Below are 26,180 nucleotides of genomic sequence, written 5' to 3'. Positions count from 1 at the left end.
AGTCGCACCACCGGAGTCAAATTGCAACTCGCGAGCGTCTCCTCGTCGCAATATGAGATCGCGGAATCGCGAGAGAAATTTCGACGATCTAGTGGGCAATTATTCCATCGCGAATTGGTTCGAATCGCGCGCGAAAAACAGCGAGAACCATATTCGTCCCCCACCCCCGCGCCCCGGAAACGCTCATCCGGGACGAGTTTTCGCTAACTCATGTGGAAACGTCTAAAGCACCGTCCAACGTATCATCGACTGGCGAGGTCAACGGAGAGTTCAACGCGGCCGATTAATCTCGACGATCGTCGGTGGAATCTTGGCGCGAGTATTTCGGCGAAACAATAATATTCTGCCGTTTCCCTCCTCCCCCCCCCTCTGGATCGCGCGACGATCGATCGTCGCGCGGCGCGAAGTCAGTCGCGCTACGGACGCCGATTTGACAGGAGCGGTACCTCCGTCTCCCCCTCCCGCCGCTCGGAAGTTGCCGAGTGCGACCGACAGATTGCGAAAGCCTTCAGAAACAACAACCGTCGGCCGTAAGTAAACGCTATTGTGATCTCTCCTGGCTTTGCGCGGCGATTTAACGGGCACGGCGTGGCGTGGGTGCGGCGAAACCGAGTGCGGAACGCGGCCGTGCGCTCGCGGAAGGAAACGGGGATCGCGGAGAGTTCCTCCGCGGGGTCTCTCTCCCTCGGCGGGCGAGACTCCATCGCGCGGACACGGGTAGGTCGTCGTGCGTCATGTCGGGTGTGCGAGGCATCGTGTGTCTCTATCTATCCATCTCGCTCTCTTTCTCTCTCCGTTTCTCGGGGCCTCCGCCCGCGGAGATTTCGCGGATTTTTCGAGCGAGACTCTCGAGATCCGCCCCCCCCCTCCCCCCCCGAAGAGGGGGTTTTCGGTTTCTCTCCCGAGATTTTTCGGCGAGAAAACCCGCCGTGTTTCGCCATCGCCCACGCAACTCCCACGTTTGACACTTTAACCAGCCGATGTGCGCGACCGTCCGTGGGACGAGGAGTGGAGGGGGAGGGGGAGGGGGTGTCTGTCGAGAACAGCACGCGCGTGAGAAAAGTTGCGAGAAAAAGGACGCAGTGAAGGAGTTTGTTGCGCGAGAAGGAGGATTTTTTTTTCCTCGCGTAGCCTTTTACGAATTTTCCACCATGTGCCCGGGTTAAGGGAGGGGGGAGGCTTTGCTCCCCCTCGCCGCCCTCCCTTCCGCGTGCCTTTCTGGCTTCGACGAATTCCGGAATTAGTACGTGCCTTCGACGCTACGCTTCTTCTCGGAGACGCTCGTCGCGACGAGCGCGTCGTCCTCTAGTGCTCCTTTTCCTCGTGCAACGGCGGCCGTTTGACGTTTCTGGATTTCCCGAGTACGTTCTCGTGCGCGCGTTCGGGGAAAAATTGTTCATACCTCGTGTCTTTCCTCGGATTCTCGAAGGAACGCGAAGAGAAGAGGCCTCGAGGCCGAGCAAAGACACGCGTGTTTTTCTCGCGACAGTCTCTTCCCTCCTGCGGTCGCGTCTCGGTTCTAGAATGCTGACCGTAATATATTTACGATAATACATAAATAAGGACGTGCAAAAACTGATCGAGATAGTTTCGAGTGTTTTATAAACAGATGGTGATTTTTAAGAAATTTCGCTTACACCGGCATATATTTTGATCTTAATTTTCAATTTAATTTTAATTTTGTTTACACTCTCATGTAGGATTTTAATTTCAGTAATATTAGAATAATATAAGAATTTTGCAGAAAAATATGTATGACAACATTCAAAGTATTGGCATACAACGCCAACGTACGCATATCTCGCTCACATAGTCAGCATTCTAGAATGAAATTGCTTTGCAGAGTAAGCTACAGTGTAAACTAATTTGCATATAATTTAAAATAATCTCCATAATTCGCATATATTGTAGCGTGTTTATCATTTATGCGCGTCGATGGAACCGTCATCACGCCTGACAATATTAGGCCTCTCTCTTATCTCTTTCCGATCTTTATCTCGAAGGGGTTAAGGCTCGAAATATGGCGAATCGGAGCGCGTCCCTTACCGGGATCCTCTCCGTCTGCCATTACGCGTTCACCCGCATCCTCCTCCTGGAAAGGAAGAGGCTCGCGTATCTCGTCGCTGATTCCGGAAATTCCGCTTTGTTCTCGGAAATGCGACGGGCACTCCCGGCCTCTTGTGTGTGCCTCTTGTCGATCGATGTTGCCCGAGCACATGCACACACGACCGACTTGGAAGGCAAGCGTGTGTGGTGCATGTTCCCGTTTGTGTCACGCTTTCAACGACGATAGGCGATTTTATATTAGCTCTCTCGAGTCTAAGCGCGCGCGTGTACCCTCTAAATATTTTATATAGGGATGTATATAAAAAGATCTCCATTGCACGCATACGCGAGTGGGAATACAGGCACGATATACATACTCGGTCGTGCTTCCACTAGCGATCATTAATCGGGCTATTTTTAAGATTGATATACCCTTCGCGTTTGTGGATCTAATCAAAACGCCTCCCAGGATCTCGTGCGTTTGTGAGTAGAGCTTAACGTGATTTGATTTGTGACGGTTTCTCCGATTGCATGTGATTTAACAAAAAAATATTGTGAGCCCAAATGTGTGATATCGAAGGAAAAGATTACATTTTTTTTTTCTTGTCGAGAAGTCGAGTTTAAATTCCTGGATTATCTGAAAGAATGTTAGTTTCGTTGAAAGATTTTAATACACGCAATCTAATATCTAACAATTTTAGTGAAAGGTTTTAATCTTTATGAGACGATAATATTTCCATGAATTTCCATTGTTAAACTTGTCAATAGAGTTTCATAATTTTGATTTGTGACGATTTCTCTGATTGCATATAATTTAAAAAAAAATTACAAACTGACAGATGCGCGATATCGAAAGGAAAAAATTATATTTTCTCGATACATTTTTCTTATCAAAAAGTCAAGTTCACATTGTCTGAGAGAACGTTAATTTCATTGAGATACATACAATCGAATATTTAACAATTATGGTGAATGAAAATTAAATTTTTACGCGACGATAATTTCAATAAAACGGCGATCTTCGTAAGCTTGTCAGCAAAGCTTGACAATGTCTTTGATTGCGTATGATTAAAAAAAAATTATGGATTGACAGATATTGAAAGAAAAAATTACATCTTCTCGATATATTTTTCTCATTCAAAAATCAAGTTTAAATTTGTCTGAAAGAATGTTAGTTTCATTGAGAGGCACACGCAGTGTCAAAGTAATATCTAACAATCTTGGCGAATAAAAATTATAATCTTCACGTTAATTTTCTCATAAAACGACGATCTTTGTAAGCTTGTCGGTAGACTTTTGACGATTTCTCTGATTAAAGATTCGTCAGATATCGGAGAGGGAAAAATTACATCCTGATAAATCTTTCTTAATGAAATATCAAGTTCAAATCTTGAACGAAGATTATTAAACGCGACAATAATTTCAATAAAACGGCGATCTTCGTAAGCTTGTCAGCAAAGCTTGACAATTTCTTTGATTGCATATGATTAAAAAAAAATTATGGATTGACAGATATCGAAAGAAAAAATTACATCTTCTCGATATATTTTTCTCATTCAAAAATCAAGTTTAAATTTGTCTGAAAGAATGTTAATTTCATTGAGAGGCACACGCAGTGTCAAAGTAATATCTAACAATCTTGGCGAATAAAAATTATATTCTTCACGATAATTTTCTCGTAAAACGACGATCTTCGTAAGCTTGTCGGTAGACTTTTGACGATTTCTCTGATTAAAGATTCGACAGATATCGGAGAGGGAAAAAATTACATCCTGATAAATCTTTCTTAATCAAATATCAAGTTCAAATCTTGAACGAAGATTATTAAACGCGACAATAATTTCCATGAAAAATGACCATCCTCTTAAAGTTCGCGATGAATATTCGAGCGAGGAGAATTCGAAGAATGCCGACGAAACATCTGGTTGAAAAACTCGTTCTCGTTTCATCTCGACTTCGCTCGTGCGATTGTGCGGTCGCCTCTCGCAGCGAAGTGCATCGCTGCCATACACATGCACCTTTAAACGGCTGCGTAGCCCATACATGCTGTGTATGGGGTGAGCTCCGATCGGCGGCGGCGCTCCTTTGTTGCAGCGAGACCTGAAAACGTTTATCATACTATGAATAGACGCGCTGATTTTCTTTCTTGAGTGAGCGAGTCTAACGTTTACGTTACGTGCAAATCAATGAACGCGCGATTCTAAATTCCGTTCTCGCACCACTCGGTCTTCTCCAGAGAACGCTTCCCTGCCGATGTTTAAGTGAATCTCTGTTTATTCCAAGATCTTACACAAGTTCCCTCTCATTCGATGAGTCCTTAATGTCTGTAAATTTATTTGCAGCAGTAGATTTTCTCGAAACTATTTTATTGTGCGATTTTTTCATAAAAGTTTGTTCAATTTATGCTCCGTTTTATCGATCTTTCGCCTTCTGGCAAGTTTGACGTATAATCAGGACTCGACAGGGTAATTATATTCCTTGTTATCAAGGTGAAATCATTCGATAATCTCTGACTCCAAATTTGATCTCTTCCTATACTCGATCGTTTACAACCGTAAATAGCAGAAGCAGCGATAACAGATATCTCTGAAGGCTCTTTGTTGAGTTTAGGGATGCTATTACCGTACATGTATTTAAATGAGTCAACTTGTGTCGATCATGCGTCGTGAGATAAAGATGTTTATCTATGTTATCGCGAGTTTTCTTTTTCTTTGTCTCAACCATTCATTTGCTTAATTTTGCGTGCACTTCGACGATAAAGAGACGCAAATTATCATATATTTTAAAAATATTTTATATAATTTATTATTAATCTTATTATTAATTTATTATTTATTATTAATTTATTTTTTATTATTAATTTATTATTTTTATTATATTATTAATATTTAATATTTTTATATTTTTTATGCATTAAAAGATAAAATTATATATTATTGCAAATAAGTTCTGCTTCCATGCATTTCGCGTATTTATTTTATTTTGTTTTATTTTATTAAAATTATATCGCATATCGTAATCTCCTTCCATTGCATTTCGCATATTTATTTTGTTTCTGACTTTTATATTTTTGTTTACTGTTTACGTTATTAAAATTCTATTGCCATTAACATTCTGTGCACGCAGAAAAGTCGTAAAATTTACTCCCCAGTCCACTGTAATACGCTGAATTTACCACCAGAATGTCGTAAATATTGGAGGCGAATACATCGAGTGGCGAGTTATTCGCTTATCTTTTACCTCTTGTTGAAAAAAAAAATGTACGAACAACTTGCTATTAATTTCCTTGTTAGTTTTTTGGAGACAACTCGAAAAATAATGATTTTGCTCGCTTATCTTTTCTATTATACCGGAAAAAGGTCGAAAGAATAATAATCTGCTATTTATTTTTTATTGGTTTCGCACAACTAGAATAGATTATTCACTTTAATCTTTCTCGTCACTATCATTTTTCGAGAAATATACATAAGCGAGTGACTCACTACTCGATTTATCTTTCGTGCCAATTTGCGCAATATTAAGTCAAGTGACTAGTAAAAATTTTATTTTCATTCATTTATTTTATACAGACAAATTCAAAGAATTATTTTATTAATTATTTTACGATTATATTTGCGTCTCTTCGTTCTCAGTGTACTTTTGTAATTTTGACAGAAGCTTAGCATCATCTGTTGTGCTTGCCGTTAACATTCGTTCCATGAGAACAGGCGGTTGATTCGTCACTTGATTGACTCGCTGCTGATTTTCTATAAATTTCGCGCATGATTAATAGCCCCGAGCTGTAGCGAGCAGCTGTCAAGGCGCATCAGTGACGTGTCGTGAGGAAACAGAAAGTTATGGTGTGTTCGGGGGAGGGGGAGGGGGCAGGGGGAAGGAAGGAGAAGAGGAGGAAGTTCGTTCGCTTGCTCGTCGTACGTTCGTTTTGCGTCATTCTATCGCTATCTCTTTGTGCGACATCGTCATCCACCTTGTGCATGACGGTTTCTCTCTCTCTGTCTTGCTCTCTGTCTCTCAAGGATTCTCTCGGCGTCACATCGACCGCCGATAGCACACAAAACGAATGAATTCAACGAACGAATCCAGCAAACGAACTCTGTTTTTCTGATCTTTCTCGAGAAGTCAACTATACATGTACGTTTTTCAATAGCTTACCAGACGTCTGAAAAAACAAGACACAGAAACGAAGAACGGACGGTTATACATCTTCGTGTGTACGTGTGGTTTTTTTGTATCGCGATTATTATTCATTTATTTATAAGTATTCGTTAATTTATAATTCAGTTGCGTCACACGGTTATAGCTTCGATATTGATTTATCTGTTTATTTATTAATCTTCGATTATATATATATATATATATATATATATATATATATATATATATATGAGAGAGAGTTAAAGAGAGAATTTTATTGTATATTAAGGATTTATTATATTGTTTTTTTATGTGGATTAACAACACTATAAAATGTTCCGATAGTATCGACAATCAATGCAATATAGATTTTGTCTTGTAGATTTTATGAACGCTCGCAGGTATTAACCCTCTTGTAGGTCACATTTTTTTCTTTTTTTGCCTGTCCCTGCTCACATATGGGTCACACTGTTTTGCCGCAGTTTTAGTTTTCTCAAGGTGCTTGAAAAAAAATCTACAAATATTTATATATATTTCTCGACATCTGTAGAAAATAATCGTATAACAAAAATTAAAAAACAAATTAAGATTTTTTTTTTAATTAGACTTTCAAGATGTTAAAAATATCGATAAGGTTTAAATGGCCCGTGTGACCTTTAAGAGATATAACTCGTATATATTTTTTTGTATTTTTTTTTCACCGATAAAGTAAATTGTGAATTTAATTAATTCCGATATTTCTTTACGATATTAATAGATGTCCGATAGAGGATAAATTAGTTCACCAAAGTCTGGCGCAAACAGATCGGAACGCGAAAGTTTGCATTTGCGAAATTACCTGACGATTATTCATGGCATAGAAATGATGAGTCGAGTATCTTATTCTAAAGTGCAATATATAGATGTATTCTTGCATCTGGTTCTCGTTTCTCTTAAACAGATTATCTTTTACTTTATTATTCTTATCATTATATTATATTTGGAGAGTATCTTGCTTTTACATTCTAATAATTTGCAAAAGTTTAAAAAATGTAATATTCAACTTCCCAAAATAAAGCTATTGATAATCTCGAATGATTATTATTCGCTTTAAAAATTATCGTTTATTATATTATTTATTAGAATTATTTATTGTTATTCAGGGTGTTTATTCTCAGGAAAAATGTGGGAAATGCAATTTTCAAAAATCTTTTTGTACTTGAAAAAATCAGGAAATTCTCATAGAATTTTATTGAAATTAAAAAGAATTCTCTAATTAATTTTGCTCTTATATCAGCCATTTATTGATTGGTCAAGTTGTGTGTGAATTATACATTTAAAATATATTATAAGTATATATCTATTTCTCTGTTTACATATTTAATATCTTAACAAAGTAGAATCTGCAGTACATATTTTTTATTGTAATTATTAGTGATACAACAATCAAATTTATGCAGATGAAAAATAATTCTTACGAAAACTATTTAGTTTTTTTTTCAATACATTTTCAAATTTAGTAGTTGAAACTTGAGCTCTTTATTTTTCCTTTATATGAGTGAAAAACATAAAAGTATAATAAAAAAATTTATTTTAGAAAATTGCATTCAAAAAATATCTGAAAAAATTTTCTCATTAATTAAATTTTAAACAAAAAAACTTGAAAGATTAAGAAATTTTTTTACAAAATTTGAGACACTATGTTAGATGTGTATTTTTAATTTAATTAATAATATATATATTTTTATTTTCTCACTTCTTTTATGTATGTTCGTTCAATATTTTTATCTCTGTCCGAATTGACACAAGTTCTTTAACGTTCGACGTGATTTTTTCAATTTTAGATTATTCTCGATACTCGCAGAAACGTTTTGCGAGCCATTACTAAGTTTGACTAAATAGATAAACGATGTTAATCTGACGATTGCCAAGGATATGCGGCGAAATCTTTTTTCGGATCAACGGATAGCTAAATAACGGGAACCGTCTCTCTCGACGACCGTAAATATACACTCGGAAATATATTTGCCAAGAATGAAGAAAGCCCAGAATGCCTGTACGAAAAGACGAGAGACAAAGAAGTGCTGCCCATCTTCGAAATGCTACGGCATCGCTCGCACGCATCGGCTCTTCATATAATTATCTCTCGGCGAATTCCGACACGTGTAATCTCGACCTCGCGTAGCGATATCCATCGTTGTAGCGTGTTTTGCCGCGTGGAATTTTTTTTTCTCCACGCCAAGTTTATCGTCTCCAAGTCCGAGCCGTTAATTACGTTTCTTTTTTGCGCATTTAAAGCGTGACACAAGCGCGCGTATCTCTTTAAAAAGATTTTAATTAAAAAAGGGAAACCTCGAAAGTTACATCGGTAATTTTCGAGGCATCACGACTGACGCGAATCTTCTTGCAGTCTCTCAGATTTCAATGGTGGAAAAAATAAATCGGCACTCTGTATATCGAATAGCATCGCCTTTTGTAGATCACGTGGCAAGTACGTGATACCGCAACGTCGGTCTTCATTCATTTCGGGCTTTGCAAAGTTCGGTTAACACGCATATAAAACAACTTTTCTTATCGCAACCTTCGACGCTCTTATTTAGAGTGATGTTCCTTGAGAGATTACTCCGATTAGTCAGTCTTCCCCCTCCCTCTCTCTCTTTTTCTCTCTTTCTCTTCTTTCTCTTTTTCGCATTATTCAAGCTGGCGTTGCTTGTATTCATGGATACGTCCGTGGGAAGCCGGATATTTTCATTGCGCAGATTTAAAGCTACATACATAGTTGAAATCAAATATTTAGAAAATGCTATTTCAGTAGAAGAAGCTAGCCTTGCGCGCTCTTATTGTACGTTTACCGTTAAACATAGCTGCCAATTTTTTTCTCGTCTTGCGACACCGAGCACTTGAGTAAAAACTTATTGCACATAATTGTTTCTCGCGATAACAAAAGTCGCTAATCGCATTGTGTAAAAGGAAAAAAAAACTTTTGTGATCCTTTTCGGAATATTAATTTATCATTGCTCTGATTATATCCGTTTTGAGAACTTTTTTCAGTTTTCACTCTCAAATATAATTATTGTTTGTATAAACAATAATTATGCGTTATCAATTGCTTGTATTCATTTTCTCAAACTGTTCTCTCTAGATGCGAATTCTCGGGACACCCGGTAGACGCGGCCGGACGGGCACGACCTCCGTCGAATAGCCCGACGAAGTCGTCCGACCTCGGCCGAACAGCAGCGGGGTCTGCGAGATGATCGGTCGTGGAATGGGTGAAGGGAGGGGAGTCAGGAGAAGAGGGTTCATTGACCGTCTGACCATGAGCCGCGCCCCACATATACGCTCCCCTTCGACGTTCCCCCTCGTTCGTGGGTCGTTTCGGTCGTTTTGTTCTCGAACGGCGAGCAAGATCAAAGCCGTCGTCTCTTCCCCGGGAAAGAAGGTCCTTGCCTCTCGTCCGCGGAAGGCCTTCCGAAAGGGTGTGTACAGGGTGTCCCGTAAAACTTCATCGTTCTGCGAGCTCCGATTTCGACGGTTTTTCCTTCGGCGAAAAGTTTCCGAGGCCATCAGGTCCTTGCAATCTGATCTGTCACTTTGATAGGCTCGTTTCTGACAGAAAGGGATGCGATTCGAAATAACTACATCAATGTATTTCACGTAAACGATTCGACTCGCGAAATGTAACGTCTCCCATCATGATTCTATCCTTGAACCACTTGATTCGAGTACGTTAACCGTAGGATATGCGTGCGTCACTTATTGAACGCGCACGATATAGAGAACCTTCTCTAAAATTGCGCTCGCATGCGCAACTACCACATTGTAAAATGACATTTTATCTACATGTACCTATCATGTAGGTCACTGCAGCGCGACGAGAGAAATGTTCTCAAATATTATTGAACGAGTTCATTGCGATGGAATCGCCACTGACAAAAAGCGATAGGTTGAAATAGGTTGATTTTTTTTTTATTGGAAAGAAAGATAGACCAAGGCTAGGTGTATGCCTTCGAATTATATTCGAAATTAAGTATTTCAAGTGTAGATTAATCTAGGTGCTGAAATCTTTATGCTTTGCGAGCAAATTTATTAAAAGACGTAACATGAAAATGTATAATATAAGGACTCTGGAACTTCTTTTGTAATTACATGTTACAAAGAATGTAAACAACTAGAGTTATTAGTTAATATTTTTATTTATATTTATATTTAATGTGAGGAAGAAATATTTAATTAAAATGATTTAATGTAATAATGTTCTTGCAGCTTCCTCAAGGAAGATCTGTGTGCTGTGATTTATCACTAAGGGGGCCAAAACACGCGCAACAACGGACAACCCCACAGGACCGGGGGGTGCTTCTCGTGTCTCGGGAGGAAGGTCAGGGTCCATAAAGTTACCTTGGCAGTAACGAAAAAAAAAAACAATAGAACACGCGAGAACACGAGTTACTTATTACAACAAATAGTGCGCAAATCGTCCCTGTTGCGTTGCTACTTGCGTTGACACTGACATTAGAAAAATTCGATGCCTTCCAGGGACGATATTCGCTCCCTATCCACTGAGCTACGCTGGATCCCTCCTTCAACTGTTAGACGCGATGCACTCACCCCAGAAAGCCGAAATGATCTCATCTTTAGAAAGGTGCGGGGTATTCTTAACAAGCTCACACCGGAAAAATTCGCAAAGCTGAGCAACGACCTGCTCAACGTTGAGCTTAATTCCCATGTGATTCTCAAGGGTGTTATTTTCTTGGTACGTATTGGTGCGTCGTAGAGATGACGCGACGTTTATCGTTATACGCTTTGATGCTGACTTTGATTAAAAAATATATCAATAACAATTTTTTTTTCAGATCTTCGAAAAAGCGCTTGATGAACCCAAGTACAGTTCTATGTACGCACGGCTGTGCAAACAGCTGTCTGACGAAGCCGCAAACTTTGAACCCCGTAAACCGATCGATGAAAGTCAAAAAGGCCAGAGCACATTCAGAGTCCTTTTACTTAACAAGTGCAAAGACGAGTTCGAAAATCGTTCAAAAGCAAGCGAGGCATTTGAGAATCAAGATGAGCTTGGTCCCGAGGAAGAGGAGCGCCGACAGGTGGCCAAGCGCAAGATGCTCGGTAACATCAAGTTTATCGGGGAGCTCGGCAAGCTGGGCATCGTGTCGGAGCCGATTCTACATCGTTGCATCCAGCAGTTGCTGGAGAAGAAAAGGCGAGGGGGATCCCGGGGGGACGCGGCGGAGGATATCGAATGCCTCTGCCAGATTATGCGTACCTGCGGTCGTATCCTTGACTCGGATAAGGGCCGCGGACTCATGGATCAATACTTCAAACGTATGAACTCTCTGGCAGAGAGTAGGGATCTTCCTCTACGCATTAAATTTATGCTGCGTGATGTAATTGAATTACGCCGTGACGATTGGAAACCGCGCAAGGCCACTAGCACCGAAGGCCCGATGCCGATTAATCAGATCCGCAACGACAACGAGGAGCCATCGCGAGGAAATGGTTTCCACAGAGGACGAGAGGATCGCCTCGGTGCGGAGTTTTTACGAAAGATGGGACGAGGCGGATTAGATGTGGATATGATGGGAAGTATTCCATTGACTTCCCCCTCATTTGGTATGCCACCACCACCATTCAGTCCGAATGGATTCGCAGGGACTCCTGGGGTTGGTTATGGCCGTCATAATCAACGTAATCAGCCAGGAGGAGGCTATTATCAAAACCAGAGTCGTCATCAGAACAATTTTGAAGGAAAACGCAACCAGCCGCAACACAATTTACCGCAGAACTTTAACAACAGTGAGTACAGATGATACAATTTTTATTTTAATACAGAATTATTCTTTTATTAACTATAATAAAGATAACAATGTTCTTTCTTATGCCATTACAGATAGCAATAAAGAACAACTTCGATTCAATAAAAATAAGATGTTGATCGGAGGACATCCAGAAGAAGTGTCTCTGAGACCTTCAGCCAATTCAATGATGTTCAAACAAACTAATATCAACTTGAACCTACCTCTCAACAATGGTAAACATTTTTATTCGTTTGTCATTTTTAAAAATAAAATTTAAAAAAATTACTAAAATATTATATACTATAAAATTACTAAAATATTATATTAAAAAATTCAATAATTTAATAATAATAATATTATATATTTTAATTGTAAAAATAACAGATTTGTTCCCAGGACGAGGCTCAGATATGCCTCTCTTGCGCACTGCTCTGAAACCCAGCTCGCCTTTATTGCACAAAGAGACACCACCTGCTATAGTGATCAAGCAAGGCCCCGTAGACAAGCGCGAGAAAGCTCGGGATAGAAAAGATAAGGGACCCACACGGGAGGAAGTGTTGAAGAAGTTGAACGCGTTAATGGACGATCTTGCGTCACATACAAATGTGCAGGACGCTTTGGCGGCCTTCAAAGATCTTAAGATCCCCGAGCGATTCTTGCGTCACGCGATCTGCACGATATATTCTAACACATTGGATCGCGGAGATTCCGAACGTGAGCTCGCCATCAAGCTCGTAATCGAGCTCAAGAAGGAGAACTTGCTTACTTTGCAGCAAGTGAGCGAAGGATGGAAGGAACTAGTGGCCAGTATATCGGAGAAGGAAAGTACCGTGCCTTTGGTAGCGTCCCACGTTGCCTTCTTGACAGCTAAGGCCATAGTGGACAATCTAATTCAGTTGACGGATCTCGCCTCGGAAACAGAAAACGGTCGTCATCATCCGCTGTTCCTATTGACTCTACAACAGCTCCACAAAACTCAAGGCAAGACAAGACTCACGCAGATCTTCAACGATAGTAAAGTGGATCTTATCAGTCAACTGCCAGAAGCGGAGAAGACAAAGGAGCGTTTGGGCGAGATCTTGGAAGACCGGGAATTGACTTTCCTTTATCCTCTTCTCAGAATCCAAGGAGATATGTGGCGTCAATTAGAGGCTGATCCAGCGCCTAATGCTCTTTACAAGTGGATCAAGGAGAAGTTGGATCCTCAACACCATTCTGATCCCGCATTTATTAATGCTATGATGAATGTACTTTTCAAATACATCACTGGGGTTAGTGTAACTTAGTTGATATCTGTCTTAGTCTCTGTTGTCATTGCATTTTAAATAATGAATATTATGATATTATTTTACTGCTCATCTAGATAATTATAATTTAAGTTAATAAATGTGACTTTTTTGTTCTTATGTACATATATATGTGAAGATTAGAATTCAGTCTGTAATATTTTTATATATCTTTTTCTTTTTTTATTTTCGGGAAAATAATAGGAGACAACATTGGCGCCTGGCGTTGATCCGACCTTAAATCCAGACAAACAACTGCAAGAAAAGGAAAGTGCGTTACTGCAGAAATATGCACGCTTCATTCGCACATTCCTGACTACCATCGACTCTCAAGTTACGGCTCTTCATGCGCTTCAAGTGTTCTGCTTCTCGCACAATTTTCCAAAAGGGTTGCTGCTGCGATGGTTCATAGCACTCTATAACCTTGAAGTCATCGAAGAAGAAGCATACCACAAATGGAGAGATACCGTTACCGATGCTTATCCAGGCAAGGGCAAGGCATTATTCCAGGTACATTCATGTGCAGTCATTATAATAATTTTTTAAATAAACAAGTTTTACCCAAAGAATCTTTTTTCTTATAATTAATATATTTTTTGAATGAATTTTTTAATTCCGCTTTACGGTAGATTAATTCTATGTTGTAAATACATAGTTAATAACTGCATGTAATAGATGTAAATTTTTTTTGTAGTAATTTTACTGTATAAATTCTCTCAAATTTGCAATCTTGGACATTTTATGGCTTAAAAGTAAGCAACAAACGAAAAATTGTGCAAATATTTTGATAAACTTTGTCATTTAATTTAATCTAAATTAAATGGTATAAAAATTAATACACAGATCTATTTGTATTATGTATAGGTGAATACGTGGTTAACATGGCTTGCTGAAGCATCGGAGGAAGAGGAGGAAGACGACGAGGATGAGAAGAATTAATTGGAAGAGCCTCAAGAGCACTATTCAGACTACCTATGATTTGGAATAGGGTTTTATTATCTGTATCACTGAACCGTAGAAGGTTTCAGTTTTATTAATTGAGTTATCTCCATCCAGAATCGCAAACATCTTGTCAGTCTGTCTCAAGCCCTCTCGCGTGATTGAAAAGGACTTTACAATCATGTCTGGAAAAGAATAAGAATTTGAAACCAATGAGTGGTATATGACAGACGTTTCAAGCAAGAAGTTTTAGAATTTTTTTAGATAATTAAAAAAAAATCGGTACATAATTTATATTAAAATAATATTGGGCCAGCAAAGATACAATCGAGATACTACGCCGCTGTATAATTATTGGTAGGGGAAGCGAAAAAAAAAGAAAAAAAAGAAAACGCGAGAAAATTAATCTGGTCATTTTTGTTGTCCGAGTTTTTGTCTAGTATTGTGCATGTGTCACGTTTTGTAAGTCTTTTTGTCCGCGGTAATAAGTGAAGTCGTTTGTTATCTCTGTGTACCAAGCATTACATTTATTATGAGGAATTATTATTATTATCAATTATTAATATTATTATTATATTATTAATATTATACATAATTATCATCCAATAATCGAAATATATCTACATCTTTCTAATGAAAAAAATCGGAATTAATCAGGAATGAAACGGCCAACTTAGTAGTGTACGCAAAATGCAAACCGTGAAGCACTTTCTTTTCCAACCCGGAATAAAATCTTTAGATTGCGATTTAGAGATACTTAAATTGCCGAAACTAAAGAAGAAGGAAAAAGTGAATACACCGTTTGCCTGTGTATCTACTTGCAGCGCCACTTGATTCTTAATAAGTAATTAATTAATTACAGTTATAATAACAACCAGCAGCCAACATCACATCCATTTAACAATAATAATTAGCGACCACTAGTGACACGACTAAAACTCGTATTTAAAAGAAAAGAAAAAAAAGAATAAAATATGCCTTGGTGTAATTTATTACAGATGGCCCCCTGGTTGTTGCATTGATGACCAATTACCTTCACATTACATTTCCCGCCTTATATTCGCTACATCTTTCTTTTTACATATATCATTCGATGCCGCTGTAACAGCAAGAGATCACTACGCGCGAGTTGTCACGCGAGAAGATGACAACCACGCGTATTGATCGAGATGAGCGGATAGAGAACCAGGTATCGAGATAGCTGCTGTATTTTCTAAATACGATCGTCGCTGATTACGATAGCTTAAAATGACCTTCAGACCGGCATGAGAGACGTCAATAATTAAGCCAAGCTACATGCGTAATTAAAAGATCTTATCATCTTCCTTCTTTCATTTAAAATCGTTTAAGATGCACTCGTGGAACATTTTGCCGCGCATACATCTAATCTCTTCATTTTCCCTTGGCAAAGCGACTGATTAGTATTTTTATCGTACTATTAGTAGAGATTGAGAAATACCGAGAGAATTTGGATACAATTTTTCGTTGCTCATGTATAATGTTCGCCGTTAGAAAATATTGTACATATATATATGTATATACGTACCCCTCTTTTGTTGCCTCATGATCTTTATGCCTGATTTTATCGCCGGACTGAAGTGTTTTTTTTCCCTCTTCTCTTCAAGGATAGCGTCCTTTTTTTTTCTTGTTACAAATGTGTAGCTGATATACACAAAGTGTTGTAAGATCGAGCAATTGCTCATCGCGTTCTTTTCGTCGAGCATCATATCCCATCATCCGGTCCATGAATTAAAGTTTAACGGCACATCAATATACATACATACACATTAATTGCTAATGAGAATTCTTTTTGCAGCTGAAGCGGTATATACGATAAGTAGAACGTTAAATGAATGCGATTCGAGCGATATGTACGAGCGTGTATAATATTATGTCATTCACCGTTTTTTTTGTTGTAATATTTTCAAAAAAAGGACAAACACGAAATACATATACAAATACATCTCTCATTGCGAGGATTTGACGTCGAATTAATCGAGTTTCATCTCCGCACATATAGAGAACAAATAAACGAAAAAGGAAGGAAATGTTTGTTACAAAATATTATTATAAGAATACGTTAATGGACACACATTCGTACTGTATAATTATGCTGCCTTGAAGCGCAAGTTTTCATTATATTCACGTCCGTTCGCGAAAAAGCGATGATGCATACCTTTTCAATTATGTTAATTTATTTTCTCACGCATTTACACACAGCTCTTTGAATTTAATACACACACAAAGACACGCATAATATTTGACCCATGTATAACATTTTCAGTATTATTTCACGTGTAATAAGAATTATATAATACGTTATGTAGAAAGATCTTTATAGTTTCTCTTAGATACTAAAAATCTGATAAATTCGTCATCTCTTTTATCTCTGTCAATAAAAACTGTGTTCCTAGGACGAGATTCATTTTTTTATGATTAAGTGATATAATCGCCATTCCTCTCGCCTTCGTATCTCTAGACCGTGAATCGACCTCTTTTTATCACACAACTGCAAATTATTCTACATATCTTATCGTGCGCGACACTACTTGATTATATGATATCAAATAATGAAACACAGATAAAAAAAACACGATTAAACAGAATTTTTATAAAAGAAAGTGTAATACTTACCATACGGCTTACAAATTGCATAAAAGGAGTCAATTAAAGTTTATGCTTCATATAAATCAATCAATAAAAGTAATTGCGTAATTACATACGTTATGTAAATTAGTTACAGTTCGATAAAAAAAAAATTCAAGAAAAAAAAAATTATTCGTTATATTTCTTTTGATGCTTAATATCAACGAATATCTTTATCACATAAAGAGTCTTCCTCTCTACGTGTCACAATTTTTGAATAGAAATTTTATTTATAATATTTATTTTATTTATAATGCTTTAACCAAAATGTCTACTTAAATTTTGTAAAAAATTCGTGAACACACAATTTCCTGGTCTTTCTAGATTTTTTATTCAAAATTTCAGATAAAGAGAACACTTTAAAAATCTTTTAACGCAATTTTTTAAATTTAATTTTCTAAAATAAATTTTCTTGTACACTACGCGTTCTTAATATATTTATACGTTTATCTAATATATATATATGTTTTCTAATATTTTTCATTCATACGAAGGAAAAACAGTCTCTAAAGTTTCAAATATTAGATTTGTAAAAATGTAACGAAAAAAACTGAATTTGTAAGATAACATTTCTCATTTACATAAAATTTTCATTTTTTTTATCGCTAAAAATTATGATAAAGAATATATGCTGCACATTTTATATTCTGTTAAAAATTTATTGAATATATAAACAAACATATATATATTTATTTTTTAAACGCATAATTCATTTGGCTTGTTGACTGTTTATAATATGAAAGCAAAATTATCAGAGATTTTTAAAAAACTTCTCTGAGTTCCAATAAAATTCTACAAGATTCCTTGATTTTTTCAAATACAAGAAATCCCCGAGAATTCTAGTTTTCCAGGTTTTTTTCAGGCAGTAAATACTCAGTTTAACGTAATTTTTAGAAAAATTTTGTCACGTTCAAAATTATATTATTGAAAAAGTTTGTTAGATTATTCAATTTTCAATGATTTACAACTCTCAGAATAAACTCAGTATTTATTTACACGAAAATCTTATTAATTTTAATCTCCTTATAAAACAAAGGATTATTATTATCTCTTTTAGGATTAATAGTTTTTTTTAACATTGTACTTAATTTGGAATGAAATGAAATGTTTTTCCAACGTGTCACATGATGTATGTATAGGTATGTAACATGTTATAATATTATTAATCTCAAATTTGTCGCAAAAATATGATAAAGCATCTCGTAAGCTGGCAACTGTATTCAGCATCTCCAAAAAACTGCATGGAATAATTATTGTTCCTTTTCTGAGTTTACAAAATTTTTCTTTGTCGAACTGATGTAGAAAGCGGCTTCGTGAGAATGAGGTACAAGTATCACGATTCAAATGGACAAGTTCACATTTTATTATCATTTTCGAAAAATCAAAATTAAGACATCGTGAAACATAATTAACATCTCACGTGTTCGCATTAAAGTATCCTTGTAAATTCTTTCCGACTGATCTCCCCGCGAATTAACACAAAGCGTTTTGCGCTACACGTTTTGTTGCACTGGGGGATATGGATGCTATTAAAATATCGCAAATCGCAGCAAAATATGCATGTGTGTGTGTGTATATGTGTGTACGTATATTTGTGTGCTGAATGTAGAGCAAGTGTGCATGTACAGTTTCCTCTCGTTTCGATTTAATGGCAGTGATAGAAATGGATATTATCTCAAATTCATGCAGATATATATTCGGCTGTCAGATATATATACTTGTATGTACTTTACGTACGAGTATTAGAATAAGCGAATTGGAATTCCGACGACAGATTCTCCTCGTTTGCTCCTCGACAAATTATATTGACATTGCGAATAATTAAGCGAGAACAAAAGTGACAGATCTTTGCTTCGACATTTTTTTTTCGCTGGCCTTGGAAGAATCTAGTCGATTGGAATCCGAGCCGCTCACTCTTCGGATCAGGCGCACTCCAGGTGAAATCTCCAATGACTGGTTGAGTGATACCGCTTTTGTTTTTTTTTGTCCAAATGAAATTTTTATTAAACACGGTTTCTCTGTAACATCGAGGACGAATTATAACATAAATAATCATCGTCGATCAGTATCACTTTTTCGCGCTCAACAATGAGTCTATTAGCAACACTGGAAGATAATAGAGTTGGGGGTTGGGCGAGGGCGGGAGTGGGGTGGTGGTCTCTCTCTCTCTCTCTCTCTCTACTCCCTCTACCAAGTGCATCTATCTTTCATTCTCATGCATTCGCTCTCTCTCTCTCTTTCTCTCTTATGTACTCTTTCAATCACTCTTTCTTTTACCCTCTCGCTCGCTCATACATATTCGCATCCTTTCATTATATATATATTTGAATAATTATCGCGTTCACTCAGCTACACGAGGTTTTGGTATACAACAATACCTAACCCTAATCTAGCCTAAATTTTAATTATCGTAGCGTGAAGCATCGTGGTGGTATGTATATACATCACACGCGCGCGCACAACTATAATTAAATCCCGAATCCGTTTTTTTTTGTCTCGATACATAATCATTTTTGTGTATATGTGTGCTTCAATGTGTTACATATTAAAATACAGGAAAAATAGGGAGAGATGCGCGGGGGGAGGGGGGAGGGGGAGGGGAAGAAAGATAATTTGGCGATTAAAACCTTTTTTTTTTAAAATGTGCCTGCATTTTGTTCGTGAAGCGTAAAGTGACGTTGAAAAAAAAAAAAGAAGAAAAGATAAACAAACCACCACCACCGCTCCCCGGCTCGCTCGTGCATTATATTTCTTTTTATAGCGCCGCGTTGATCGTGTACGCGCGAATTTCCGGAAAATCCCAATTTCTCTTCCGCATCTTGCCCTTCCATTCTTCCTCGACGATGACGTCGAGTCTATGTATAGTGTTTCTGGTAATCTTGAGACATACATGTATGTATATATATATATATAGGTGCATTTTCAAAGCGAGAATACAACGTTGTTAACTCCTTTCTTTGACTCACATGCCATTTTCTTTAAATTTTATTAATTCAATTTTCTCGATGATATCTCTTGTCTCCTTTTCTGCCGGGGAAATGCGCCTATACATTGAGCTTGTTTCTCTTAGGTAGAAAATACTGCACAGTCGAAAAGATGGCAAGCGGGCGTTTTCTTCAGGTTTCGCTCTCTCTCTCTCTCTCTCTCTCTCTCTCTCTCTCTTTCTGTCCATCTACATCCTTCGTTTCTGTAATCAAAATTTCAGGGGAGAGGTGGTGCTCGAAAGATTGTGACACATGCGAGGGATGCGATCATCAGCTCCCAATCGACAATCCATCCAACGCGAATGTTGACGTAGCGAATTATTGAATTTTGTTTCTTTTTTTTTCCTTTTAAACGCCCGCTCGCCTGCATTGAACGAACTTAATATGGAATGTACGAATTATCCTCCGTTTACACATGTCTCGTTATCATCGTATGTATAATACCTCTTCTTAGGTAATTCCTCGCCATCATACGGTGTGTTTGTCCCTCTTTATGTATGTATGTTGTGTGTGTGGTGTGTCTACTGGTACACGTACGGTGTTTTTATACGATTTTCACGCAAGCTTTTTCACATCCCCGTTACTCCATTGACATACGATCATGTTTCTTTCCTCTCACAATGATGGAAATAATATATATGTGTATAATATATATGACCACGGTTAAAAAAATCACACATCTAATCGGATGTTGACCGCTGGCCTTTGCGGCTTCCGCAGACGATTAGACGGGATTTTTTTTTCATTTCTATCGCATCTATCGCATCGTTGTCCATGAATAACCGTGAAAATGCGAAAATTTCGCCGCGTCCAGCAGCCTCTCAATTGACTTAATACTATCGTGTATACCTGTTGATCAACTACTATTTGCATTCATACTTCTTTTTTACCAAAGTTTGATCCATCATTCTTCTATTAATTTTTTTAGCTGAATAATCTGTTTTCTCACACGAGATCTTGTCCGGTACACTCTCTCACTCTCTCTTTCTTTCTCCCGCTTTCTCTCTTTTTTATATTACGCCGTTTTATCACGCGCGATTCGCGTGTCGCCTACACTTACATATTCCTATCCCGATAATATAATTTCATTTCTTTAGTTTTTCCTTTTTTTTTATTTTCTTACGTGATACTTATTCGCGTACCTGCCGTTTCGCGATCGCATTTAATATATATATACAGGGTGGGCCATTTTAATCTATGCACCCAAATTTCTTTGTACCTAAGACAGATACGGAAAAATGATTCAGACAAAAGTTGTTTGGTTTCGAGGGGGCCATAAGATGGTATCATTGGTTTGACCTTGAAGAGTTATTTGAAGGTCACATGAAGGTCACCTTCAATTTCTTAAATGGAACCTACTATTTGTCATTGCATATTCTTGTAGCTTATCTCGAGAGCTTTCCAAAACACTATAATTAAGTACTTTTTTGTTAAGTACTTTTTGAGTTATGAGGCTTGAAATGATTTCTTAATTTTACATAAACCGTAAAATATCTTGTAAAATATTCATTTTTCGATTATCTTACCTTAATACTTTTATGTACAAAATAATGAGAGGAATCAATTGGTGTAAAGAAAACACATAGTTGTTTTTAAGAAAAAATATGGAATTGTTAATTGCAAATTACATATTTTTTCTTAAAAACAACTATGTGTTTTCTTTACACCAATTGATTCCTCTCATTATTTTGTACGTAAAAGTATTAAGGTAAGATAATCGAAAAATGAATATTTTACAAGATATTTTACGGTTTATGTAAAATTAAGAAATTATTTCAAGCCTCATAACTCAAAAAGTACTTAACAAAAAAGTACTTAATTATAGTGTTTTGGAAAGCTCTCGAGATAAGCTACAAGAATATGCAATGACAAATAGTAGGTTCCATTTAAGAAATTGAAGGTGACCTTCATGTGACCTTCAAATAACTCTTCAAGGTCAAACCAATGATACCATCTTATGGCCCCCTCGAAACCAAACAACTTTTGTCTGAATCACTTTTCCGTATCTGTCTTAGGTACAAAGAAATTTGGGTGCATAGATTAAAATGGCCCACCCTGTATATATATATATATATATATATATATATATATATATATATATTTATTTATTTATATATATAATTGTGCTAAATATTCTTTTATCAATAACATGGTTTCTTTTATACACTCAAGTAGAGCCGATTACTTTAACTGGTAATTCAATGTCGTACTAAGCTACAAATGATGATTACTATACAGTGAAAGAGAAATGTTCGACAGTGGAATTAACATGAGAGATCTTCTCTCTACATACATATATAATATGAATTTCCCTGTCGGCCGTCGTCCATTTTCTCTCCATCTTTTTCTGCTATACATTTGCATACCGCAGCGTCGAAATGCAACGATGTCGCGAGATATCAATAAAATGTCGGACGCATTTCTCAATCGTCGATATAATTATATGATTTGTGTGATGAGTAATGGCGTTGTGTGGTTACAAATGTTCGGACACTAAATAGATCGATTTTTGAGTTTACGATATTACAGGGGAGGAGGAACGCGCAAAGAGATGAGCCGAGATGGTAAGAAGTAGATAGGTATGCATGGAGTAACGTGATTAAGTAAGATGTCGAAACAAATTATCTTTTTTTTTTGTAGCATAATAGTAGTCGGGGAGCGCTGTTGGTTGCAGGCGACATGTCTTGCATGGAGCCATGTGGCAGGTAGTAGGATGCCGTTACTGACCGTTTACTTGGTGTATAGATAGATGGCCACGATCAAACCGTAGAGACCTAATACTTCGGCGAAGATCAAAATCAGAATCATACCGACGAAAAGACGAGGTTGCTGAGCGGTGCCTCTCACACCGGCATCACCGACAATACCAATGGCAAATCCGGCAGCTAGACCGGAGAAGCCTACGGCCAAACCGGCACCCAGGTGGGTGAATCCCCTAGTGACAGAAACAAAAATTTTGTATCAATTACAGAATCATTTTCTCTCATTCATGTGTGTAATAAATACATTATTATCTTCTTTCATTCTTTTTTCACAGCGAATTGTAAGAGCTAAAGTTTGTAACTACATTATATTGTGTTTGAACAACATTTTATTGTGTTTGAACAGACATCCAAGTATTACAGCAGGAGATTTATTGTATACAATGGAAGCGTTAAATGAGATACGTACGTATACAGGGTGTATTTGGGGACTTTTTCAAGATTGCCAGCAATGAGAACAGCCACCACAAGGCCATAAATGGCAATGATACCTGCCATGACAACAGGAATGATGGATTTCATGATTAATTCTGGCCTCATGACAGACATGGCTGCGATTCCTGTACCGGCCTTCGCCGTGCCATATGCTGCTCCGAGAGCTGTAAAATGAAATTAATATTTCGTTACATGTGTATTGTGTAAAAAATTATTACATTTCGTTGTAAATATGCTCATGTTAATGTTTTCTTTTTATCATGAATTAATCAAGTATGATGTAGAAAAATGAACATAATATTAATAATTTAATAATTTAATTAATAATAAATTATTAATAATTTAATTTAAAAAACTTTTAAAAAATTATGTAATTCTCGTTAATTTAAAAATGTCAAATGTAACGTCAAAATGCCCATCTGTTTTTCTAGTAGGATAAATGACGAAATAATAAATGCAATTAATAATATAACAACTATATAAACATTCGTTAAAAATTTTGTTAATTCGACTAAAAGAAATTTTGACTAAATTGCCTACAGCTTAGTATTTAATTAGAATTGTTTTCGAATGATCTGTAAAATTCCTTCGTTCATTAACGAATTTAATAGAAATTTATTAATAAATTTGAGATATATGTGGACGGCGTGTCCGACATTTTTAAAGCGAAACGCGTGACAAATTGATTTTTAGACCGACAGTATAATTCTGCGCGAATTAACTGCGTTCTAGAAAGCCGCCGAAAATGCCTCGTCTAAGGAATCGTGAAGTAAATTCTGCATGTGTTTTCTCGGACACGCTGTACACTTTTCTCGACGGTTTTAGCCGCCAAGAGCGTGCACGAGGATTATCGATCGAGAACTCGTTGCGGGCAGTCAGTCTCAAAGCGGACGAAAATAATTTTTCGTCTCGTGCCATTTTTCGCCGAGAGGGTGGAGAGAACGAAAATTCACGAGAGGGAGGGAAAATTTCCCGTGAAAATCGGTCGAAATCGTCCTCGACTTTGGCGGTAGCGACAGATATCTTCACGGATATACCCAGCCCAGTTCTGGAAGTCGCAGTCACATGATTCTCACGTTGGCAGTCACATGACAATCAAGTCCCATCTCGTGAGTAGAAGAAGGGGGGGAGGCGAGGGGGCGTGGCTGTACGAGAGGCGCGATCGCGCATTTTTATTCTCTCGTAACGAAAACCGTGGCATTTTTGTGCCCTTATTGCGTACCGATCATGGCAATTTGAGCACCGACGTTGCCAACATATGTGCGTTATCGCGTGCATCTTTATTGTACGTAAATAAACGTCACAAGTACTCGGTGTAAGTCGATTTCGCTGTCCGGTTTACGCGAAGCGTTACAAGTCTGATAAACCGAGTTACTCGATTTCTTTGTTCTCTTGTTTTGTATTTTTCTTCTTATATATTTTTTGTATTTTTCTTTTTATATATCTTTTGTATTTCTTTTTTAACTTTGTGGAAAGAAAACGCGAGTAACTTGGATCAAACTTGAGCTGTTGTCGCACGTATGTTATTTTCTGTCGTCGAAATAAAATCGACTCGAGTGAACGAATCAATCACGAACGGCTCTCGTTGTAGGCCGTTCAAGTAATCGATGATTCCGATCGATACGTTTCGGGGAACGACGATGACGGAGGCGGAAGGTGTGACTTCGCTTCGTTTATTATCTTCATCGACAATCGCGCGAATGTATCCTCATTGATGAGAAAAGCGTACGAAGGCTCGTACGGGAAAAGGTATTGATCTTCCCAATAGTAAGCGACGCTGGCGGTGGTCCCGGGGGGGCCATATCGTTTACCGCGAATTCGGGAAAATCATTAATTGTAAATCAATAGAAATGTCCGTCTCCTGCGAGAGAAAAATTGCGATCTATCTTCTTTATTTTTACAAAATTGAGAAAATACAAGTGACGAAGGGGAAGGAGGGAGAATCGATTTTTCGTCGATTAATCGACATTCATGTCGAAATTTTTAATCTGGATGCCAGAAATACCAGGTGGAAAAGAGAGAGCAGAAGGTGCAGGTAAAGACAGGGAATTGTCGCAGGAGAGCGCGTCTCGTGACATGCACGAGGCTCACGTCTGCAAATATTCCGTCTGTCTGTCCGTCTCTCTCTCTCTCTCTCTCTCTCTTCTCCGTCGCTTTTCCGAGACTCGCAAAATTCTAGCGGCGCGCGCTCGTCCGAGGTCAGCATTACGAAATAAGCTGCGCCCAGATCGACCGACGGATCCGAATAAAGCGCGGACCGCGTTCCCCGGATTGCGAAATAGCCTCTTGTCAATCGAGACTAAACCAACGCAAAACGCGAAACGCCGAACGACGGAATCGAATCGACGAGCGATATGGAGAAAAAAAAAAGAGAGAGAAAAAAGGAAATCGATTTGCCCTCTGGCGACGAGGGGGAGTGGGAGGGGGGACGGCGGGAGTCCACGACTTTCCTCCCCGAGAGGGGCGATAAGATAACGCGGTCAAAATTTCAGAAGCAGCCTCTCGCGATCGCGACCACGGGTTCGTTTCGTGGAAACGTCACGCGTCTCGTCGGCCACATGACGTCGCCGCGAACGCCCGTGGAAAACGCTCCCCCGACGTTTCTCCGCGACGAGGGGATCGATAATCCGCGCGCGCGCCGCGCTATTCGCACACCAACGGAGGATTTTTCGTCCGTCTTACGCCGCTCGAGAAAATGGCGTGAGACATATTATATCGTGCCATCATCGTCGTCGTCGTCGACGACGACGACGATCGGAAAATCCATGTATCCGAATGCATTCCGTAAAGGAATCGCTCTACGCGATCGCCGAGCGATTCCTTTACTCTCGCGAGCGAGATCACGAGGAGGCGATGGAGGCCCGACGACAGTTGAAACTCACCGGAAAATATGATGGCAGAGGCGGCGCCCATAACGCCGAAGAATGGCGAGTATATCGGGGCTTGCTCGTTCGGTGTGTCCATCGTGGCTCGATTTGTCGGGTCTCTCGGTCAATCGAAGTCGATCGCGGGTGTATTTACAGGTTGCCGATCGGCGGTCGCACGGATCGTCGAACGTAGAACGATCTTCACGTCACTCACGTCGCTAAACTAGTGGGCCACTGTCAAATATGGCCTACGCCGGAGTACAGTGGCGCGGGTCATGTGATGAGTGACGAGCGA

At 38.3% G+C, this 26,180-nt stretch overlaps 2 protein-coding genes across 12 annotated transcripts; one reads left to right on the top strand and one right to left on the bottom strand.

Moving 5' to 3' along the window:
• The first annotated feature begins 386 nt into the window (after positions 1-386).
• On the top strand, positions 387-16,607 carry Nat1 (N-acetyltransferase 1). 10 transcript variants are annotated; one of them, XM_083097279.1, is made up of 8 exons: positions 387-530; positions 10,423-10,534; positions 10,693-10,909; positions 11,010-11,964; positions 12,059-12,199; positions 12,351-13,237; positions 13,457-13,762; positions 14,117-16,607. In XM_083097279.1, the coding sequence occupies exons 4-8, from the start codon at positions 11,049-11,051 to the stop codon at positions 14,189-14,191; spliced, it is 2,325 nt and encodes a 774-aa protein (XP_082953405.1). In that variant the 5' UTR covers positions 387-530; positions 10,423-10,534; positions 10,693-10,909; positions 11,010-11,048; the 3' UTR covers positions 14,192-16,607. The 10 variants fall into 10 exon arrangements, with proteins under 10 accessions (XP_082953405.1, XP_082953404.1, XP_082953399.1 ...); XM_083097280.1 differs by lacking the exon at positions 387-530 and adding an exon at positions 551-717; XM_083097281.1 differs by lacking the exon at positions 387-530 and adding an exon at positions 1,108-1,361.
• Positions 16,608-18,176: 1,569 nt separating this feature from the next.
• Positions 18,177-26,165, bottom strand: Vha16 (vacuolar H+ ATP synthase 16 kDa proteolipid subunit). Of its 2 annotated transcripts, XM_083097297.1 has the most exons (4): positions 25,901-26,165; positions 22,993-23,182; positions 22,549-22,756; positions 18,177-18,855 (listed from the first exon to the last, which is right to left on the bottom strand). In XM_083097297.1, the coding sequence occupies exons 1-3, from the start codon at positions 25,980-25,982 to the stop codon at positions 22,552-22,554; spliced, it is 477 nt and encodes a 158-aa protein (XP_082953423.1). In that variant the 5' UTR covers positions 25,983-26,165; the 3' UTR covers positions 18,177-18,855; positions 22,549-22,551. The 2 variants fall into 2 exon arrangements, with proteins under 2 accessions (XP_082953423.1, XP_082953421.1); XM_083097295.1 differs by lacking the exon at positions 18,177-18,855 and having other exon boundaries at positions 21,912-22,756; positions 25,901-26,164.
• Positions 26,166-26,180: the final 15 nt, after the last annotated feature.

This window comes from Camponotus vicinus, unplaced genomic scaffold, assembly GCF_025532165.1.
Source record: "Camponotus vicinus isolate PSW18456_S1 unplaced genomic scaffold, iyCamVici1.0 SCAF_4, whole genome shotgun sequence".
Taxonomy (NCBI): Eukaryota; Metazoa; Arthropoda; class Insecta; order Hymenoptera; family Formicidae; genus Camponotus; species Camponotus vicinus.
The sequence above is the reverse complement of the archived record's forward strand: the minus strand, read 5'-3'. Positions and strand labels throughout refer to the sequence as shown.

What these genes read in the sequence shown, in the direction of transcription:
- Nat1 (XM_083097273.1), top strand. Translation starts at nt 10,682, where the DNA reads ATGCCTTCCAGGGACGATATTCGCTCCCTATCCACTGAGCTACGCTGG. An exon ending in TCAAGGGTGTTATTTTCTTG is followed by an intron (nt 10,910 to 11,009) that starts GTACGTATTGGT and finishes TTTTTTTTTCAG; the next exon opens with ATCTTCGAAAAAGCGCTTGA. An exon ending in AGGGCAAGGCATTATTCCAG is followed by an intron (nt 13,763 to 14,116) that starts GTACATTCATGT and finishes TATTATGTATAG; the next exon opens with GTGAATACGTGGTTAACATG.
- Vha16 (XM_083097297.1), bottom strand. Translation starts at nt 25,982, where the DNA reads ATGGACACACCGAACGAGCAAGCCCCGATATACTCGCCATTCTTCGGC. An exon ending in CTCTGCCATCATATTTTCCG is followed by an intron (nt 23,183 to 25,900) that starts GTGAGTTTCAAC and finishes TTCATTTTACAG; the next exon opens with CTCTCGGAGCAGCATATGGC. An exon ending in CCCAAATACACCCTGTATAC is followed by an intron (nt 22,757 to 22,992) that starts GTACGTATCTCA and finishes TTCTGTCACTAG; the next exon opens with GGGATTCACCCACCTGGGTG.